The sequence below is a fragment of the Mytilus trossulus genome, chromosome 12, assembly GCF_036588685.1.
Source record: "Mytilus trossulus isolate FHL-02 chromosome 12, PNRI_Mtr1.1.1.hap1, whole genome shotgun sequence".
NCBI classification, from domain to species: domain Eukaryota; kingdom Metazoa; phylum Mollusca; class Bivalvia; order Mytilida; family Mytilidae; genus Mytilus; species Mytilus trossulus.
The window spans coordinates 6,823,621-6,839,791 of NC_086384.1; the positions used below are offsets into that span (position 1 = coordinate 6,823,621).

Sequence of the window (16,171 nt, forward strand, 5' to 3'; positions counted from 1 at the left end):
TTGCATCAAATTCCGTTATTTTTACAACGATGAATTAACGGTCAAATCAATACGGCTTTAAAGAGCTCAAATTGTTCACTTGCAAGTGAATAATTCATCAGCGACATGTATTTGACTGTTTTGACAAAATTGAACCAAATTGGCTGATAAAAACGAATCATTATTTCATTATTTCACTTTTATCAATGATTGAACCAAACGAAATCATATTCTATTTTTTTTTTACCTATCTCGTAGCTAGTGCCCTTTAAGATTGGCAAAAAAAAAGAGATAACGGAAACATCAAAGCTGACAGATTGTCAATTATACTTGACATTTATTCCGTATATAAAAATGTAGTTGATCAATTTCTTAAAGTATCTGCGATACGGACTTGGACACTAACTTACAAGGATTGTACTTGGTCGAGTTAGGCGAACCCTTTTGTAAAAAGAGATACCAGAGGTAGTCAAACTCATAGATCGAAAACAAACTGACAATGCCATGGCTTAAAAAGAAAAAGATAAACAGACAAATAATAGTACACAAGACACAACATAGAAAACTAAAGATTAAGCAACACAAACCACAGCGAATGCCTGTATCAAGTCAGGAATATGACAGCTGTTGTCCATGTGTTTTATCCTTTGATTTTGCTATTATGCATTAGGGATATGTATGCCTTTATTTAACATATCTTGAATAATTTACTAAATGTTATTAAAATGGTTTATTTTTTCACATGAAAATATGAAATAAATGTAGTTAGCAAAACATAATAAATAATAGAATATACCATATGGCATTCAATTGTGTAGACTAGGACATAAGACACTTTCTTTAGTTGGTCATATTAATATGTGAATGTTAAAATTTACCGTTCAGTAATCCGTACATAAGATTCCCCATTTAGAACCATTGTCCACAAGTTGCAAAACTTCTTATAATAACTTTAAACGCAATTGTTTCTTTGTAATTGACAACAATTGAATGAAGATATAACAAGAAATGTTAATCTCTCTGTAATAGTACCATATTGAATCATTTGCTCTGTTCAAGGAATGATGAACTTGTATTTAAGTAGTCCTTTATTTAACACAAGAGATGATTTAACTATTGATCTTACTTTTAAACAACATGCATTCCTTTGCAGACAAATGGTCCAAAAAGAACATCAAGGAAATTTAAATTAACTAGCATATATTTTGTTAGGAAAAGCGGTATGCTGAATATGAATTTGAAAGGATTTTTGATTTCTTCAATGACTGGACCTACACTTTAAAAGGGTTAACATTTAAGATTGTATTTCCCATTTTTACAGAACGTGACAATTTGCCTTTCATGTCCTCTACGTGTAACTGAAATATGCTCTTGATTATGCTTCAGTGAATATTTTAAGTTTTCCTCACAAAAGCACACAACAACTTGAATTTGATAATTGCATTGTAGGCAAACATATTACAATTGGTTTTTTTTCAAGTAATCAATTGTTCTTTGGTTTAAAAGTCTAGTTGTTATTCTTCTTCTGTGGTTCAAATACCATAACATCCTGCAAAAGAAAATACATCAGAAATATAACTTTTTACAATCAATAATATAGCATTATTGAAAAGTCATTTTTTTTTTATTCTGTTTGCTACAACTGGATGGTTACTATTGCTATCTGATTGTTTGTTTGGGTAGCACATTATTTGGTACTTACAAAATTCAGCGAATACAAGATGTTAATTTATAACTTATATTATCGTACTAAACCTAAAACTAAAACTTAGGTTGTAACATAAGTACTCTGTCAAGCACAAATTTCTTAAATGTTGATCCAGAGGGTACCTAATATGAGCTTTTTCTTTATGGAATATCTAAATAAAGGCAACAGTAGTATACTGCTGTTCAAAGAAACACTTGTAGTATTTAGAGTTAATTGTTGTTTTTGATGCGGTAACTGCAAGTGCAAAAAGTATTACATTCATCATAGTTGTCGATAATTGGTATTCATGTGTGATAATACTTGATTTATTTCACTTGACTGGGCGGAGTTAAAACGGTTCGCTCATCATTGACCAGTCCATCTACTGATAGGTGTTTGGGGATAAACTCATCAATAAAGTGTCCAGTTATGTTCATTGTAAATTCGTTTGGTGACACTGATAGGTGATTAGAAATCAATGATAATTATAACGGCAATCATCTTTATAACACACATCTTCGAATAGACTGTCCTTATGCAAATTAAAACGTGAGCTCCGCCCGATCAGTTGAAATAACATTGGTAATACATGCAAGTGGATAATAGTCGTATTTACTATATAGAGTAGGGCGAATTAAAGTGTTCTGAAAGTGTGACAAAAAATGGCATGCACATAATAGTGGTATCCTATATCATCTAAATATATAAATATATATATATATGTTTACATATTTTTAATAGTCACTCTTAAATAACTTACGATCATGAAGCACACACAGACAAACAAAGCTTTTTCCTTAACGTCCATTCCTGGAACTGTATAAAATATATATTGTATTATTTAATGAAATTTATCCAATTTTTCCATCCATTTTTCAAATCCGTCTCATTGTATCATAAGTGAGCAACGTTTCACTAATATTGTGTTCTTTTAATCTATTTTTTTCAAAATTAAGTATAAACATCCGCAAAAATTCCTTATCTATAACATATTTTGTTTCTAAAAAAAAAAATGCATCAGAAAAGGTACTGTTATGCATAATATGAAAATATGTGGCACATTATCACTTGTTTGACATTATTTGAAAGGAATTATGGCATGTTTCGATATTTGTTATATATTTCAGGAAGATAACTCATTTAATGCGTTTGTAAAAATCGTTTCATCAATGTATTTCAAGCATTTACCTAAAGCAGATTGGAAACTATCTTTGCTTACAGTATGTTTATAAACAAGGTTGATACAAACGTACTGGTGATTTTAAGAGTTATTTCCCCTAACCTAGGTCAGCCTTCGTAAATGGTGAAATCTTTAGATGTATATATCTTATAATATTAACTGAATTGAACTTACATTCACAAACTAACAAATCAGCTCTGGTACAACATTCTCTGACCCATCCAGCCCACTTCTTGTAAATTCTTGGACTTAATCGGTTTCCTGACTTAACATCATGAACCTTGAAAAGTACATAAAACAACTATAGAAATCAATTTTCTCTAATTATGGATGATATCCTTTAATGTGAGCAACACCTAAATGATTTACAAAGGAGAACATATGTACTATAAAACAACACTTTTTAAATATAATGTGTAAAGCTGTAATTTCGTGTATCACTTTCCTATGTATTCTAAATAGTTTCGTTTTAAATTTGTTTTTGTGCTGTCATTATTTCACGCTGATCATACAATTACGATGATTACTGTATGGTTAATAGAACACCTCGGGAATATTAGTGATGTCGTGATTGGTTAAACGCCATCATATGATGAACCCTTTATGAATGCGTAGGGGTCAGTAGGTTTCCAAAGGTATCATGTCTTAACGTCTATTATTAATGAAGACGGCATATATTAATGCTACTGTATTTCACAGTCAAATTTACACTAGTAACCCGAATTTAACTTGAACGGACAAAAACGTGTTAACGCTATTTAAATGAGATTGATCGTTATTTGATAAAGATTGACAAAAATAATTTTTTTTATTTAATTCATATCAATTCATATCAATTCATTTTAACGCCAGTCAAATAGATTTCTCTGCGGTGAATCAATTGAAATCAAGTTGCTGGTTAGTTGCGTTAAACTAATAGGCCACGCCCCCGTTAAACTATTTCAAACATGCATTAATTCGTTTTAAACATGGATGAGACCCGGGCTCGTAAACTTTTTTTTCCGGAAACGTCATCTTTTTTTCGCGGAAAAGTAATGCCAATTTGCGGAAACGTAAAACGCCGCTTTCGTCGTGCATAGCTCATTTTCCGATTTAACGATCTTCTTACTTGTTCATTACATTCTAAAATTAAAATCCTTCACAAATTGCAAAAACTTGTATTCTCCGGCTAGACTGCGTAAAAGATAAATCTTGCTTTGTTTGTGTATGCACAATGTTTAGAAGGCCGATATCTAGTTTGGCTAAAAAAGAATTAATTTGCACCACAAGTTAATTACGCGAATTTTTTTTTGCATAACTTTATCATAAAAACTGCAACATTCATTAGCGCCAATAAAACTATCATTTAATTGCGCAAATATTATAGACTTGTTTTCAAATGTTTCTTCTTAGTGCACTGAGGAGGTCCTTTTAGGTATTTACATGTAGGTACAGAAATCGCAAACTGAAAGGGCCTCCTTAGAGCACTTAGACTGACAAAAAAAGTGCACTCTGGACCTGATGGAAAGATAGAATTGACACAAAAAACATAGCATACGGAAGGAGAAGTACATAATTTTGAATTTTAGTAATTATAAAGTTATTCAACAGTTGAAGTAAGTATTCTAATGTTACATGTACGTGTAAATAGGTTAATAGTTTCGAGATAAATATGACACAATTAATAAAATTGAGAATGGAAATGGGGAATGTGTCAAGTTTCATTTATTGGTGCAATTCATATAATAAAAAAAAAAGAGATGAGCGCGATTCTAACCTTTACAAAATGACAAATTACATCTAACCGTTTTGAAAAATCAGTAAATTCTTCGCCCGGGGATATACATCTGCCAGTAATCTACCTTCAGTAACTTTACAATACCCAGCCGTTATCCAGCTGGTTAGTTGCGTTAAACTAATAGGCCACGCCCCCGTTAAACTATTTCAAACATGCATTAATTCGTTTTAAACATGGATGAGACCCGGGCTTTTTACAGGTAAATCACCCAAGCAAAACGACCTCGATGTATCTATCGTTTTTTGTTTCAAACTTTAAATGCGTATAGTCTTATTAAATTCACATGCTTCACAATTTAAAACGTTGAAACGAATGAATAATACACGTATCATGTTCATATATAATTAAGGAATTAAAATAAAAACATTAAAATATATATGCACACGCGGTCTAAAAATGCAAAACTTGTGAATCTGTTGAAAATAAAATAGTTAAATATATAACATGATGGTTTTCTATATGATACTCGTATTTAAATGTAGACACGGAAAACTATGTACACAAAAATTATTTGTGTACATAATTTAAATCGATGTATTTAATATTTTCGGCATTGACTGTAAAAAGTGCTAAGTCCATTATGAGTAACCTTTTTTTTATATTTCTTTATTTTAGAGGTAAGCTTCTGGCCAAGTGTCACTGATTCTGTCGCAAATCATTTACTTCAATAACCAATCAATTGTATTCTGAAAGAAGTTGATTTGTTTTCTGTACGAATACATGAAATATTTCTCACTGAACGTTATGTTTGCAATCGATGTTCAAATACAAATCTACAGTATCAATATGAAAGAGACTTGATAGTATATTTTTTTAAGTATAATTCTACACATGCATATTTGAAGGATCGAAATAATCAGTTCTACAAATGGATGTTATTTAAAGACTTGAAACTGTACAATTATCAAGTGAATCCATGAAATTTTTATCGAAGCACCAAACTTTTCCCTTTCATCGGGCGTATTGCATTTCCGCTAATTATTCAAAGTCCCAATACTACGTTTCCGCAAATTTAAAGTATACGTTTCCGCAATTTGCATTTATTACTTTTCCGCAAATTTACCTGGTAAATTATAAAGATTTGAATGTACATATGTGATAATTTTTTTATTTTTTTTATTTTTAATAAAACAAATGTTCTGATCTCAGTATAGCTACAATTTTCTAGATATAACTAGTTGACTCGGGTAAGGATGAGTTATACTTCATTGAGAAATCTTTGGTTTGGCTTATTTGTTGCCTTTATTTACTTGCCAACTGACATGATTAAAGAATGCTTTGTTGAATACATTTTAATGATGTTTTTTACTTACTTGTTATGATGACCTTTAACTTAATGCATATTTATTTTTTTATTATAGCTTTGCTTTCGATCAATAGGTATTCCTTAATTATTTGCAGAAAAGTAATAATTTATTTTTTCCGGAATAGTTACTTTTTTTCCGGAAAAGTAAGATATTTATTTGCGGAAACGTAAACTTTTTTTTCCGGAAATGTCATCTTTTTTTTCGCGGAAAAGTAATGCCAATTTGCGGAAACGTAAAACGCCGCTTTCGTCGTGCATAGCTCATTTTCCGATTTAACGATCTTCTTACTTGTTCATTACATTCTAAAATTAAAATCCTTCACAAATTGCAAAAACTTGTATTCTCCGGCTAGACTGCGTAAAAGATAAATCTTGCTTTGTTTGTGTATGCACAATGTTTAGAAGGCCGATATCTAGTTTGGCTAAAAAAGAATTTATTTGCACCACAAGTTAATTACGCGAATTTTTTTTTGCATAACTTTATCATAAAAACTGCAACATTCATTAGCGCCAATAAAACTATCATTTAATTGCGCAAATATTATAGACTTGTTTTCAAATGTTTCTTCTTAGTGCACTGAGGAGGTCCTTTTAGGTATTTACATGTAGGTACAGAAATCGCAAACTGAAAGGGCCTCCTTAGAGCACTTAGACTGACAAAAAAAGTGCACTCTGGACCTGATGGAAAGATAGAATTGACACAAAAAACATAGCATACGGAAGGAGAAGTAAATAATTTTGAATTTTAGTAATTATAAAGTTATTCAACAGTTGAAGTAAGTATTCTAATGTTACATGTACGTGTAAATAGGTTAATAGTTTCGAGATAAATATGACACAATTAATAAAATTGAGAATGGAAATGGGGAATGTGTCAAGTTTCATTTATTGGTGCAATTCATATAATAAAAAAAAAGAGATGAGCGCGATTCTAACCTTTACAAAATGACAAATTACATCTAACCGTTTTGAAAAATCAGTAAATTCTTCGCCCGGGGATATACATCTGCCAGTAATCTACCTTCAGTAACTTTACAATACCCAGCCGTGTCATTTCCGTATATTGTACATGTAGATAGCAAGTGTGATACATGTATATACACCAGAAATACCCATTCAAGTGATTTTTAATTTTAGAAGAACTCCATATCGGGTACATAAACATAAAATTACAATAATATGAAAAAATGTATTAATAAGTTCAAATATTGTTTTGGTAAATGCATCTAGGTATGTGTTTGTAAACTTATGTTAATTCGTTATTTCATGTCTCTTTCTTTTTTTTTGCTTCAATTATTTTTTTGTATCTTATAGACTTATTCGTAAATCGAAAAAAACGCACAAATCTGAATAGAATCATATGGCAATGAACTTGTGAATGATTTCTCTAACTCAAAACTAGTTATAGATGTACATGTAGATGCCTCTGAAATAATATTTTTCTCGTTGGGTTGCTTGTTCATTAATTGACGTTTACGATATATTCTTACGTTCGGTATTTGTGAAAACCGCTCATCTATCAATTTTACAAGAAATATAATACTTGTAAGTCATGAACATTGAAGTTTAACTTTCTATCATTTTTTCGTAAACGCACAAACATAAAATAAAATGAAACACTTTAAATCGGTTTAAATCATGCAATGCATTTTGAAAATATAGTTTTGAAATATCGGATAGTTTTGTTTCATACTTTTTCTATCCCTTTTCTTAAAAATTAGGACACGTGTCACTGGTTAATATAGAATACAATTATCGGTACCAATTTTCTTGTACCAGATGCGAATTTCGAAAATACATGTCTCTTCAGTGGTTACACCCTCTTCAGTGATGCTCGAGGCCAAAATATATGAAATCAAAAGCAAATTTAATATAAAAGACGAAGAGCTATAATCCAAAAGGTCCAAACGTATAGCCAAATCCGTGAAAGGAATATAAGTGAACCATGAACAATCCCAAACAACAAATTTGTGATTCAATTTGGTTTGTCACACTTGCTTATATTATCAATATAATGTATTGTTTTCGGCTGAGACTACTTCATGTATAAAAGTTATAGTAGCCTCAGTTTTCGGCAATATTGAAACAAATTGAATATCCTTTGAATTGCTTCTTCAGTTATTTAATATATATATATATATATACGGAAAAACAAGGTGGATATTTAATCATCGGCTCTCGTGAAGTTTTCTTGTAGGTTAAAAGAAGGGGGACAGTATACCTCTAAGTTATAAAACTTTAAGATTGGTATTCTTTAAATTGTATAACGTCTTAGTCTGCCTTTCTCTTCAATTGTTAGATTATATTCAGAATCACGTTTTTATGCCAGATCTTTTATCATTTGTTAAATCAAAGACATGTATTAGATGTATTCTTTTTTAGACCACATGTACGGTGAATTAAATTATTGACAAGCATACCACATCTTCTTATATTCATTCGTTTTTGATGAAGATGTTCATCAAGCCATAAAGGGATAATTCGCGATTTTTCACTTTAAATAAATGATTTTGAAAATGAACTTATTGATAACTATACTCTTTTTAATTCTAAATAATTATGTTTATCCAGAGACATATAATTGTATTATATGTCTCTGGTACAAGCATGATATGTGCATACAATAATGAATGTATGTATACGCATGAGTTTCTCGCTACATTGAAGACCCGTAATTTAGGCCTTCCTCTTTTGTCTGCTCTATAGTCGTTTTTTTGTCTCTTTTACACATTCCTCATTTTCATTCTCAATTTTTGTAATATACGACAGTATATTGTTCCTGTTTCAAATACCATGTACATGTACATATATGAAGCTATGAAAGTAAATAAATAGAGTTTACAGAAATAAAGATGATAATGGGATAAGCACTTTAAATTACAGAATAAAGAGATGAAAATATGAATAATAGATTAAATGATTCATGATTGCTTAACGCCCAGTTACAAATATTACACACCCTCCCCTCCATCTTTTTGTCCATCTAATGAGTTAAGCCTATTTAAAATGATTCTTATAGGAGGGTCTGAATGGGGGAGGGGGTCTGTTATTCTGTAAACATTTAATTTTCATCCCTTTTTTCTCTAATCTTCAAAAAATAAGTCTATTCTTTAAAAGTAATTTTTTACGCATTATTCTCTAATTTTTTTCCCCAGTTTCATTTAATCTTTGAAAAAATCATTCTTTTAAATGAATGAGAACGGTGATTTCCAAACAACAGCAAGGCTTTCATTTGTTTCTCAACAATGACGTGTTGGTGTGTATTGTTCTGCATGATTTAAGTGCTAGTTCCATAAAGTAACAAGTCCAAATTCTCATCAGTTCTTTCCAGTGATTTTGACTACACATAATTAAGAAGATGCCAATGAGACAACTCTTCGAAGAGACCAAATGACACAGAAATTAACAACTATAGGTCACTGTACGGCATGCAACAATGAGCTAAAGTCATCCGCATAGTCAGATATAAACAGGGGCGGATTCAGGTTTTTTGAAAGAGGGGCTGTAGTTTTGTAACGACTGGGAGCAAGGCGAAATATTGTTTTGGCCCCTTTGTAGGACTACAAACATAAAATAAGTGAAATATGCACTTTTTAAACGGTTCCTGGCGTGGGGCATGCATATTTTGTAGTTGCTGGTAAGGTGTAAGGGTTGGACATTTTAGATGCTGTATCTCCCTATTAATTCACGAAGTCTAGTCTGATTAATCATTTTAAAAAGAAAAGTTCGGTCAAAAGGGGGATGTACGCCCTCTACGCCCCCTCTGGATCCGCCACTGAATTTAAAGCCCGAGTAGAAGTATCGGAAACCAGTTCATATTGACTGAATCCTATAGTCTGTTATCACGAAACCAAAAAAGGTTTACCAAGATTGTTTTCACTTTTATCATATTTTTACAATGATAACCTTTGATAATTTTCTTTAAATTTTTTAAGAAGGGAAAATCATCTGTTACCAGTTAATTTTTAGCGTTTTCTTTTATTAATCATTCAATAAAATTGAGGTATCTTTTAGCGTTTTCTTTTATTAATCATTCAATGTTCATTATATTTTTAGACAACGCATTTCTCTAATCTTTATTTTTTATGCCCATTATTCTCTTATCTTCATTTTTCAAGGGCATTATTCTTTAATCATTTAACCCCATCCAAACCCTCTTTTTTTCGTTATTATGTTGTACATGTACTGTTATACCACTGATCGAGACTAGGGGGAGGGTAGGGAGCCCGCTAACAATTTTAACCCCGCCATATTATTTATGTATGCGCCTGTCCCAAGTCAGGAGCCTGCAATTCAGTATAGTTGTCGTTTGTTTATGTTTTACATATTTATTTTTCATTCATTTTTTTTTTGGTTATATATATAAGGCGGTTCGTTTTCTTGTTTGAATTGGTTTACATTGTCATATCAGGGCCTTTTATAGCTGACCATGCGGTATGGGCATTACTCATTGTTGAAGGCCGTACGGTGACCTATATTTGTTAATGTCTCTGTCATTTTGGTCTCTTGTGGACTGTTGTCAAATTGACACTTTAATAAACAAATTTATTATTTGAAATCATACCACATCTTCTTTTTTATATTCCTGTCCTTTTAAAATGCCCATTATAGACATATAATAATACATTAAGCTTAACCTAGATTTTAATTTATAAGTATCAAATAGCGAAAAATTTATATATTTATTCAATAACGACAATGTTGCTGCAATAGATGTCAAAAACATCAACAATATTTTCCATGAAAGGTGTCCGCGTGCAAGAGTGGATGGGCTAGAAATAGGGGGGCTGAGAGTTATACATGTTCATTCGATTTTAGATTGATAATACATACATAGTAAGCCAGTTAGATAATAGTGTTATTGTTGTATTACAGTTTCTGAAAAAAATCAATCTATCGCTGTACTAATCCCGCACAAAGGTCTTCAGTCTGATTGATTTATTATCTCGGGTGTCTCCATCAGCTTTCGGTGACTCTGAAAGTTTTGAAGCGCCTTTATCGTGTTCGACATATACCCGTCACTCTGATATACGCAAATATTGTTTTTTACATTTTCTTCTTTCTGCTAGTGGTTTAGCTCTTAGTTGATGCCTTTTTCAAATCTAACCCTAGCCCCCTCCCTCTCCCTGAAAAAAAATTCTGGTACCTCCGTAGAGTAGTAATAGGTACACATCTATCAAAACGCCATTATATTTTTTAAGGAAACCCCTTGCATCGTTAGCTAAAATAGAGGAAAGACCCATCGGTCATCGGTGTTAATTTTTTTTATTGTCATTTTCTCATGAAACGGTTGGCGAATTTCAACAACACTTTCTATGAATTTATAAAATACAAAATATCTGCATAAGGTGGTGTTAAGGTGTAAATGCAAAGTCAATATGTAATGCTTTTGAAACTCTGCAGGAATGTTCGTTCTGAACAGGTATTAAATATTTGCCACTGGACTTTATGCAACCAATAGTAAATCAGTCACATGCTACATTTTTCAAGTTAAAATTGTAAAAAAATCATGTTTATGTGTTTTAAAACAGACTCCGTTAGATAAAAATTTAGGTGGCAAATAACTGGATCAAAATACATACACTTCTTTGTGTGCTCGTCATAACTATATGAAAATGACCGGTACATATATTTTTTACGAGCAGGTATAAAGCAGATTGTAATACTTAAGATTATGTGCAAGGTCTATCATATTTGCAAGGGCTCGCCGAAATATTTACACAGGTAATATCTTTTGTGTTTTGACACAGTCCCCACAGTTAACGTGTAATTTGTCAACCTCAGCGTCGTGAATATTCCTTTTCGTAACATGTCTATTATAAAATTGAGAATGGAAATGGGGAATGTGTCAAAGAGACAACAACCCGACCAAATAAAAAAACAACAGCAGAAGGTCACCAACAGGTCTTCAATGTAGCGAGAAATTCCCGCACCCGGAGGCGTCCTTTAGCTGGCCCCTAAACAAATATATACTAGTTCAGTGATAATGAACGCCATACTAATTTCCAAATTGTACACAAGAAACAACATCTAACAAAAATATTAACACTAAATCATTCTTGGTTTTTAAAGACATAAACTACCACGACACACTCAGAACTATAACATGTTTTATCTACCTTGATTGTTATCATTAAACAAATTCAGCATTTCAAAAATGTAACATAAAGCCCCAGTCACACTAGACTACGATCGCACCATGCTTACCGCGATCTAAAATAAATTCAGATCATTGTGAGGTCGCGGTATGAGCGGCATTGCAATGTAAATGTTCGTTGTTTTCACGATGATATTACGTCCTCATTACGCTTGCTTCTACAACGATCCCAATACGTTTACAGCACGTTCTTACCACGCTTATTCTGCGACCTCAATACGATTATCACGATTTTACGACGATCATCGCGTGTTCACTACGAGCATATCCGATTGCAACACGATATTATCACGCTTCTACTGCGATTATAGCACGCTCTTATCACTATCATACTACGATCATACCACGTTCATACCGCGATCTTACTACTCTCTCAGCAATAACGTCAACATCATGTTCCATATAAATACTGTTCTATTCCATCTATTTCTCATAAATATGTAGATTTCGTGGAAACAACACAGTCATCATGCCACCAAAAATCTACCAGAACTCGTGAGCGTGGTGGTAGGGGTAGAGGTAGAGAAAGAGGGAGTCTCTGATACGAATCCTGATCAAGTAGAAATGTCGGACCGACCAATCTAACCTGAATCACAACATACTGCTGGTCAATCAAGATGAAATCAATTCGTAACTCGTTCATCAACTGATCATAATGACCAAACTCGAGTCTCCTTTCGGTTGATAACCAAGGATGAACCCAACAGGACCTTCGCCGTCTCTTCTTCTTATTCTTTTTCTTCGCTCTTTCAATAACAATATCATGGCCTGTTCGTTAAGATTTTGTATCTGTGGTAATGATTGAAGAAGCATTACTACATGTACATGGTCTTGTGTTTCCATGGTTCAATTGAAAATGACTAGAATTCGAAATGATCGTAGTATGATCGTAGTCAAGTCGTGAGAAGAGCGTGATGAGGACGACATGACCGTAATGGAATCGTACTTTGGTCTCAAACAGCGTGGTATAAACGTGGTACAGTCGTAGTAGAAGCTTGGTTGGGTCGCGGTGAAAACGTGATGGTCGTAGTGAGTTCGTACCAACGCCACTGATATATCGTAGCGCAGTCTCTCCGACTAGAACCGCGCTTTTGCAACGCTCTCGATACGATGGTACAGCGACCTTTGTGATCTTACCACGACCTAACTCCGCTCTCACTACGCTTCTTATACGACCTAATGTTGCCACGATCGCCCCACGATGGTTTTGAACATGTTCAAAGTCGGCAACGCTCATCACGATCATGAAACCTCACCAAGACCATACCACGACCACACCACGACCGTACCACGACCTTGCTGCGATCTTCACGATCGCACTACGATCGTCAAAATTTGCATTTTTTTCCGAGATCTTAGTGCGATCGTGGCCTAGTGTGACTGCGGTATTTAAAGGTTTATAAAACTATTAATGAGTCCTATATATTCAGATAGTTATAGAATGAGGCAGTGTCAAATTGCTGTTAAAACTGATCTGTATTTTGTAGAGTAAACTGGTCCGTTAAAGCACTATTCTCAAATGCCAAAGACTTTATCTTATCCACCAACTTTCATACATAGGATAACGTCTTCAATGGTAACAGAGTTAACAACTCCAATGGTAACAGAGATTACAACTCCAATGAAGACAGAACTTTCATCACCAATGTTTCCAGGATCCTCTGAGATTGTTACTATTGCTAAAACGTGCGACGAGGATAAATTAGACTTTTCAGTTTCAGGTAAATGAAACACATTTCAGTCCGGGTATATACGTTATACCTGGGCATGAAATATTTTATCACGTAGACTCTTGAATGAGGTTTGAGCCTGTAATCTAGTTACCCAGGAACAAAAAAAAAATGTTTTAGAAAGCAAACTAACTTCTATCCTATATTTGAAAGATCACATTTGAGTGAAAACGCAGCGTTGCATTTTTATAGTATGCAGAATGATATATGTAGTATAATATTATTTACGTGTTCACTAAAATGTATAGCCATATGCAGTTTTATGTATGACAAACTAACCATTTTTGTTAATATTTAACACATAGGTTACATTATCAGTAATTCACTTTCTAAGATGTACTGTTCACAGATTTTTATATAGTTTTGGAAGATGAAGTGATTAACAGTAAAACATTGAAAATCATGTAACGTATGCATTAATTTCCGTCCATACACCAACTGATATGTATTTCCCCCATACTAGATTGGAAGTTTAACTATGTTAAAATCTCATTAATCGAATAACAAAAAACAAATCAATGTAACAAAAAAAAACCGGCGGAAACCGCACGAACTTCATAAGATGCGACGTCAGGGTGAGTGTCTCATATAAGTTCGGAAACACTAAAAAATACTTTCGAAGGCATTCATACCAAATGTCTTAAAGAGTACAGTGACAAGGGAATGTTAACGTTCTTGTTGCAATTTTATGTTCTTTACCGAATTATTGATAAATTGGATTTTGATATTCAAACATCAAAATATCGAATAAATAAAAGCTTGGTTGATATTACTCGTTTTATTCTAGATATCAGCAATACCAACGCCGATGTAGTACAAACCCATATAAAATAGATAGCCGATTGACATAAAAGAACAGTAGGCAAATGTAACCTCTTCCGTATACTACACCTAATTCATACCAGTAGCAAATCATTGATAACAGGATATTAGTCTCCAATTGAAGCAACTGACTGTGCTTCTATGTCTTTATTTATCTGTATGATTTTTCGATAACTGTAATTCGTCTTTTCGTTGATTTGTCTTTTTCTCATCAAGGTGCACGTGGTTTTCTTTGCCGTATACATTTTTATTGGTTTGTTTTCCGTAAGTACATTCAAGGCCTTAATGATTAAAAGCAAAATTAATCAATATTGAAAAATATTAAAACGAACAATAATTTGAAGAGAACAGCAAACTCTGCTACATTATATAACATTGTTACGATATGTCAAGGCACTTGGGTCAAACCAAATAACAGGGCATTTCATTTTAACTCTCTGGATTGTCTGTTATTCGGTAGGACAATATTTCAAAATTCAGAGATCGTCTTATCTAAATGAGTCATTGTTTCTTTTTTTCCAGTTGAAGTCTTTGCAGCCACATTGACTTTTTATGTATTGTTTATGAATTTTATCATCGCTATATTGGTTATCTACTTTAGGTGAGTTAGTTCTTTTGAAAGATGATACATTCTCTTTGGTAAGGATAATTATTATTAAACCGACATGCATGAGACAATGTCCACTAGTTTGCTGCTTTATAACACAGATACATGTAAATGATAAGAAAAAACAATTCAAGTGCCATGGAAGTCAAATTCTTTATTTTGCGTTTTTTTTTTCAATTTCAAAACTGATCATTAAAATTCTACATTGCATGAGATGTATTTTAGACGTAATTAACTTTTCCGAATGGAATCCCGACTGATGGGTGAATTATCAATCTAAAAATCACAAACAAATGTCGATCAAAAAGTCCAGCATTTGGATGATAGAATCTTTGATTTATTTGTAGTTATGTAACTTCAATTTCAGTCTGTTTTTAACATACATATTTCCTAAAATTCATCATATTTGCAAAACAAAAGTGTTGAAGAGAACATAAAACTTACATAAAAATTAATGTCATCGATACAACAAACACAGAATATTGGGCAACATTTACTCCATATATCATACAGCTTCACACGGTTGGCATCGTAGAGTGCTAGATTCATCTTCCATTTTGAACCACTGAAATACAATGATCAATGCAATAAGCTTAGTTAGTCAAAGATTTGGGTGTTTATCCAGGAAAAGTGGTTGTTCTACCATTTACGTATCTTCTAAAGGTTTTTTTTTTGATTAAGTGAATACTTGGGCCGTTTTTGTAGGGATTATATGAATACAAGATATCATGATTATTTGATAATTTGATAATCCAGGACTGTATTTGTAATTATTTGATTAAATTGTGATTATGTGATTACTTAGACACCCCCATGCGGGTCCTCAGGAACAGAATATATATATGAAATTTCAGGCGTCCGATGCCCTTTTTAACGCTATCAAAATATTTCAGAACCAAAACATTTAAAGGAATATATGACGAGTA

General features: G+C 32.7%; 1 protein-coding gene across 1 annotated transcript; it reads right to left on the reverse strand.

Annotated features, from left to right (window-relative positions):
• Positions 1 to 1,177: 1,177 nt before the first annotated feature.
• On the reverse strand, positions 1,178 to 15,804 carry LOC134693048 (uncharacterized). Its single transcript, XM_063553753.1, has 4 exons — positions 15,690 to 15,804; positions 3,021 to 3,126; positions 2,427 to 2,482; positions 1,178 to 1,528 (listed from the first exon to the last, which is right to left on the reverse strand). Exons 1-4 carry the CDS (start codon positions 15,792 to 15,794, stop codon positions 1,487 to 1,489), a joined length of 309 nt encoding a protein of 102 aa, XP_063409823.1. The 5' UTR covers positions 15,795 to 15,804; the 3' UTR covers positions 1,178 to 1,486.
• Between the last annotated feature and the right edge of the window lie 367 nt (positions 15,805 to 16,171).

Bases quoted from the DNA above. Each gene is read 5' to 3' on its own strand.
- LOC134693048 (XM_063553753.1), bottom strand. From the start codon at position 15,794: ATGAATCTAGCACTCTACGATGCCAACCGTGTGAAGCTGTATGATATA. The intron at 3,127-15,689 runs GTAAGTTTTATG...GTACTTTTCAAG, and splicing joins TCGATGACATTAATTTTTAT to GTTCATGATGTTAAGTCAGG. The intron at 2,483-3,020 runs GTAAGTTCAATT...TATTTTATACAG, and splicing joins TGATTTGTTAGTTTGTGAAT to TTCCAGGAATGGACGTTAAG.